This window comes from Eutrema salsugineum, unplaced genomic scaffold (genome assembly GCF_000478725.1).
Source record: "Eutrema salsugineum unplaced genomic scaffold, Eutsalg1_0 scaffold_17, whole genome shotgun sequence".
NCBI classification, from domain to species: domain Eukaryota; kingdom Viridiplantae; phylum Streptophyta; class Magnoliopsida; order Brassicales; family Brassicaceae; genus Eutrema; species Eutrema salsugineum.
In genome coordinates this window covers 285,114-291,543 of record NW_006256852.1, presented here as the reverse complement: position 1 = coordinate 291,543, position 6,430 = coordinate 285,114, and the positions used below count along the sequence as shown (strand labels likewise).

The following is a 6,430-nucleotide window of genomic DNA, read 5'->3' as shown; positions in this document are numbered from 1 at the left end:
CCGGTTTATTCAATTAGTAAACTTCAAGTTTACTATGGTATATACCCTTGCCATCTTTTATTATCACATTTATATATGTCACCATCGTGTGCTCTTGTGGAACATTTTTCTCTTCCGGAACTTATAGCTCTTACAAGGCTTTTAGCTATTCCGGAGCTTCTAGCTCGTATAGGACTTTTGGCTCTTCCGGAACTTTTAGCTCGTACGGGGTTTTTAGCTGGTATAGTTTCCATATGTTTTGAAGGCACCAAGCCTACCATAAAAATAAGGAGGAGGCATAACCTTCCACTCCATTATTTTGTGTTCATGGAGGAAGTTTAATTTTTCACTCCATAAAATTTGTTTTAAAAAGGAGGACTAAACTATCAACCCCATAATTTTATAATCACGGAAAAGGTTTAACCTTCTATTTTATAAATATATGCAAGGAGGAGACATAACCTTCTACTCCATAATATTAGTAAGAAGGAGATTTAATCTTCCACTTCATAAATATACGGAAGAGAATTAACTTTTCACTCCAACATTTTTATTAACTTTGAGTTGCTAATAAAAATATTTAGTACTTCATTTTGATGTACAAATAGATGGTAAAAATAGAAAAATAGAAATCAATGGTGGTAAGATCGATGATGGTTGAAGATAGATAAAGTTTTTCCCAAGATTGATTGATAAAGCTCCCTGAACAAAATTCATTACACCATTATTCTAGGTACATTGCATAACGAAATTACTAACATAAAAAGAAAATTAGTTTTGGTATTTTAAATTTATTATGAATTATATGTATATATATTTCCATCTATATTATATAGAAAGTATACAAATGAACCAGCAGAAGGGAAGGGAGAGAGACGAGAGAAATGAGATAATTTCTGCTTTTTATTAACTCGTCCATCTTACAAGGTAAGTCAGGTTTTTATACAAGAGAACAATACATAAAATATTGGTAACCGACTTAGGTATGGCGGTGGATTTGGATAATTATCCAGTTTTAGATTTTTAGGTACATTGTGGTTTTTTAGATGTTAAAAAAAATCATGTAAGATTATGAAATTGCATAATAAATAATAATTGGATGGTCTATTGATTATCGGGCTTCCGTCGAGTCCATTTTTTGCTCTGAGCTTATTAAAACTAGTATCTGAAGTTTGGATTATAGATTTTTATGAACTTGATGGTCTTATTCAGAAAAGGAGTTACATTTTACAAGAAACCTCAACAAAACCAGTTACATTTTCGTATTATTATTATTACTACTATTTGACTTCGTTTTACAGTAGAGGCTCATAGTTAAACATCGCCGTTTTAAACTTTCAAGCATCAAGCCTTCCTTGGCCTCCCATAGCTAGCTGGGCCACTAGCGTGAGTCAAAGTGGTCTCAAGCGTGTTGAACTTAACCTTCCTTGCTTCTTGGGGCGAGATTTGGTACCCATTGCTTATGACCTCTAGTGGTAGACCTGCCATGATTGAGATTCTGCCCGCAAGAGTGTTAATTTGTGCGTTTGCGTTTGTCTTGAACTCAACCCACCGGAACTGGTCGCTTGTTGCACGTTTCATCACGGCGAAACCTTGTGGAATGGCAAGTAGCTGTCCTTGAGAGACTTGTCCGTCGAACACTCTTTCACCGTTGTCGTTAACCACCTGCACTTGGGCTTCCCCATCTGTCACGTAGAGAATCGCATTGGCGTTTGCGTTCCACTGTGGAAGCACCATTGCGTTCTACACCCACACACACGTTTCAGAAGTCACGTTTAGATGTAGAAAGTGACGTATTGTTTGATTTGAAATAGATAACGTTTTTTGTTACTTACTTGACGGATAGATCCACGGAGTGCTGAGAGACGAAGGAAGCGAAGGATAGGGAGATCATAACTGTTAAGAGTGCTGATGTAACCGAGCTGTGGCTTGTACACGTCAGCATTGGACGGGTCATCGAGGTTATCGGTGCTCCTCGCGCTGCATATGGTCTCCTCTAAACCGTTACCTACTGCTTCTTCCTCCTGTGGTCTCTGCCCCCTCAAAGGTGGCCTAATGACACCGAATTCGCCTTTGACAAAGACAATGTTTCCACGGTTGTCTTCCTGGTTCTGAAGTTGTTGTGCTGTCTGAACATTGATTTTGAAAGCTTTAGCAATAACCTCTGGTGGAAAGCCATTAAAGATGTTGTTTTGTGGCTGTTGCTCACGTCCTTTTAGCCAGGCTTGGCCTTGTGGGTTGTTTCCAGCTAAGTAAAATGGCTACATAACACACATAGAAAAACATCATTTTTTGTTATATTGTGATTATATAATTAAATTTTATATGATTTGTTTTTTGAGGTTTTGGTCTATATATACCCTTGGGTTGCGGTCAAGCTGGTTCTGGTGGTTTGCTAAATCAAGGACGGAAACGATGACAAGTGGTTGGTTTCCATCGTTGTAGAACCATTGTGCTACACCTGATGGGGTTGCGATTGTGTCCCCGCTCCTTATGTGCTCCACTTTCTGGTGCATATCAGAGAAGCTTTGCCTTTGTTCTGGTCCCTGCTCCTGTTCCTGCTCCTGTCCCTGTCCCTGCTGGCCCCGTCTGTGCTGACGCTGGCGCTGTCCCTGCTGGCCCTGTCCCTGCTGGCCTGGTTGGAATTCTGGTAAGTCCTGAAATGTCTCAGCGCAACCAGGGATCACTCTTCCCATAAGACCTCGTCCTATAATGTCAACAACCCAAAAGAAAAAAAAAAGATTACATGCATAAGTCTAATAAAAATTTAGTATTATTGATCAAAATTTGAAGCAAGTCGAAACCATGTGAAACAGTTCTATAAAACTCGGCGTATGTAGCTCTAAAGATGTACTATAACACATTCCAAGAAGACTGAACCTTATCACGAGTTTGAATCTTAATATGAAAATGGTCTCCCAATCCGAAACAGTTACTAAAGATCCAAACCTAGTTGGTTTAAAAAAAAACGCACCTTTAGCCACGAAGGAGAGCATCGCGGTGTTAAGGAAAGAGGGCAAGTAAAGACCCTTAGACTCAATGACGAAACGTACGAAGGAGACACCAGAGCAACGTAGCTGAGGAGCGTGGTGGTCCCACACCTCTATGCGACCAGCCTCGGCCTTAAGTACGTGTGACGGCTCGATGGCATTGAGCTGGTCGAGCTGGCACTCGTTTGGAAACTGCTGAGCTGCGTAGCCCTGGAGAAAGATCAAAAGTGTAAAGGAAAAGGAGAGAAGAGAGGAAACTCGAGCCATTTTCTCTTTACTTATTTGTTGTGGTTGTTCTGGTCTTACACTTGCGTTAAGTGAATCTATTTATAGGGGTTTTCTTCTTTTTTTTTCTTCTTTTAAATGTTTTTTGATAATAATTTGATTGAGGTAAGAAACAAGTATATAGAGTCGACTATGTACAATTTACAGTTCACTTGAATTGCTATTCTTATGTCTTTATTTGAAAATAAAATTTGGCTGCACGTTGTCAAGCAAACATATCAATGAAGGGAGTTGACACATTTCAATTTGCATGGCTTATTGAAGTGCCATGTTTCTTATACATCAGCTATGAGATAGGCACATGTAATACGACAAATATTTAATTACTGTATACACTCAGTTGTTTTATTTTTCAAAATACAAAAAGATATTATTCTATTACATTTGATACGAACTGCTAAAACTTGATTAAGATGACAATTTTACCGTCTGAAAGGTTATGTTCTACGTTTCAAAATGAATCCCTCACCTAACCACCTTTTTGTCAACTTATACTACTAACGAACAGCATAAAACCCTCTCTTTTACTTACGAACCAACAATTAATTCAGCCTTGCAATTTAGAGAATGAGGAATCAAAGTACGAAAAAGACAGAATTAATGACCAAAATTAAAAACCTCTTTTCATTTTTGGATTCCATGTTGAATTGTATGATCTACTAAGCATTAACCCGCGTTATAGCGCGGAAAAAATATTTTAACTTTCAATTAATTTAAACAATTTTATAAAAATAGTTATTTTGTAAAAACAGTTATTATTATATAATTTACGATAATATAATGCATATTTTTGTGAATTTTAAAAAATAAATTGATCCGTATATAAAATTATTTTTATTTTTTGTTTAAATTATGAAAAATAAATTAATCCGTATATGAAGTTATTTTATAAGCGTGTAAAGCAAAATAAGCTGTTTTTAACCCGTTGGCACCAAACTAAAATATTATTTAGACTAATACATTAAATATTATAATATTATAATCATCAACTCTAATTTGCATCGCTTAATAACTGACTTTTATAATCTGTCCACAAACTATAAAAAAAATCAATTTTATCTTCTTTAACTATATATGAAAATAATATAATATTTTTACACTTAAGTTTGATATATAATAACTAAATATATAATAAATTATATTTAATTTTAAAAGAAAAATTATAATATTTAGTAGATTAAATATATTATAATATTTAGTAGATTAAATTAATATTTTGAATTGTGAGTTTTTTTTGTGGATATTAAAAAAATTAGAATTATAATCTGTTTATATCGAACTAACCCGTTTACTTAACATGTTTATATTGGATTAAATTTAATAACTAATTATAATATCTAACGTTCAATAACTCTCACTTCACCACAAACTTTTTTTATTTAAAAAATCAAATTTCGCATATCAAATTTTTAGTAAAAATAATTAAAAAATTATTTTTGTATATAATCAATTAAATGTAGTAAATTAAATATTTCACCACTTTTTTAATATCATAACTTTTAATCTTGATTTTATTTGATTTAGTTATAAGAAAATTTATTTTCATATTTTTTAATTAAATATACTTTATAATATCATTTGAAACGAAAAATATAAAAAACTATCATATTTTTGAATTCAGAAACTAAATAATAAATATAAAAATGAGAAACAAAAACTTTCCATATTTTTATTATTATAGTTGAAAGATAACTATATTTTTTTTATTTTAATTATTCTATGTTATTTATAATAGTATATTATATGATATTTTACAAAATAAAAGTTATGTTTTTAAATGTCTACTCAAATAATAATATAGAGATTTGTTAGCGCAAAAGGCGAGAATTCAGATCTTAATTGTTTTAATAATGCGTTATTTTTCACCGGCTTGACGTAATCATCTCGAAAACGATTTTACCATTCTTTATATTGTTCCAATGTTAGACAAAAAACAAAGGATTTTGTTCAAACGATTTTATCAAGTTCACAACAAACAAAGGATTCTGAGAATAGAATTGTTAGACAAAAAATAGGAAGGGAAAATAAGATTGAAAGTTTGATATTAGGCTATATATTCTGATAAGATCGTAATATAGCGGTCACAGTCGACGTGAAGAAATGTTAAGTTTCGAAAGACTTCGATCAATTAAATATATGCAAATGATAAAAGTTAAAGTGGTAATTATTAGATATATACCGAGTTATGTCCGGTTCAATGTACATAGATTAGATTAAATCACCGGTTTGTTTCCTTTAGTTAAACCGCGTGACTATATATATCAACACTTGTATATTCTTTTACCAATTAATGAAAAAGTGAACATTTCCTCAAGAGCTCTCTAACGGCTAATTAGAGAATTTTTGTTTCCGCCATTGTTACTCATCTCTGAGCTTCGATTCATCTTTCTTCTCATGAAATCTGTAAAACGAGCTTCAATCCAGCAATGAGTTTATCGATTCCTCAGCTGCGATTTGATTTCCTCGTCAGATTTTTCTTCGCTGTGCTCGACTTTCTTTCGTATCTTTCTTTTCTTATCTTGTTTCTGATTTTCTTTCTATTCTTGACCTAATTTCGTTGTCGATTCTCTTTGTTTTACATCAAATCGACTCGATTTTTCTTCGTCGATTCGATTTCAATCTCTGAAATGGCATCAATTCCGACGAATACAGCGATTCCAAATCCTTCGACGGATGTTTCTCGATCTTCAACAGATCAGTATGAAAATCCGTATTTCTTGCACACATCTGATCACGTCGGTCTTGTTCTTGTTTCTGATCGTCTCTCTTCTGGATCTGATTTCCACTCTTGGCGCCGATCTGTTCGCATGGCGTTAAACGTACGGAACAAACTTGGCTTCATAGACGGTACAATTCCGAAACCTCCTGATTCTCACTGTGATGTTGGATCATGGTCTAGGTGTAATGACATGGTAGCTACTTGGCTTATGAGTTCTGTTTCTAAGAAGATAGGCCAGAGCTTACTCTTTATGTCTACTTCTGAAGCTATTTGGAAGAATCTTTGTTCTCGATTCAAACAGAATGATGCACCTAGGGTTTATGAGATTGAACAACGTTTAGTTCGATTCAACAAGGCTCGATGGATGTTAGTGCTTACTATACTGAATTGCTTACACTTTGGGAAGATATAGAAATTATGTTGAACTTCCGATTTGCACCTGTGGGACATTGGAGGG

General features: G+C 34.0%; 1 protein-coding gene across 2 annotated transcripts in view; it reads right to left on the bottom strand.

Moving 5' to 3' along the window:
• Window positions 1–1,163: 1,163 nt before the first annotated feature.
• The window catches only part of LOC18020685 (cruciferin BnC1), a 21,754-nt gene continuing 16,487 nt past the window's right edge, over window positions 1,164–6,430 (bottom strand). The window contains exons 1-4 of one of the 2 annotated variants that reach the window (XM_006403075.2): window positions 2,954–3,276; window positions 2,340–2,686; window positions 1,815–2,240; window positions 1,164–1,722 (exon numbers count right to left, since the gene is read on the bottom strand). In XM_006403075.2, the coding sequence (XP_006403138.1) occupies window positions 1,324–1,722; window positions 1,815–2,240; window positions 2,340–2,686; window positions 2,954–3,236 (1,455 nt within the window). In that variant the 5' untranslated portion in view covers window positions 3,237–3,276 and the 3' untranslated portion in view covers window positions 1,164–1,323. Of the gene's footprint in view, window positions 1,723–1,814; window positions 2,241–2,339; window positions 2,687–2,953; window positions 3,277–6,430 lie in introns of those variants that run through there. The other variant, XM_024157485.1, reaches the window with a different exon arrangement.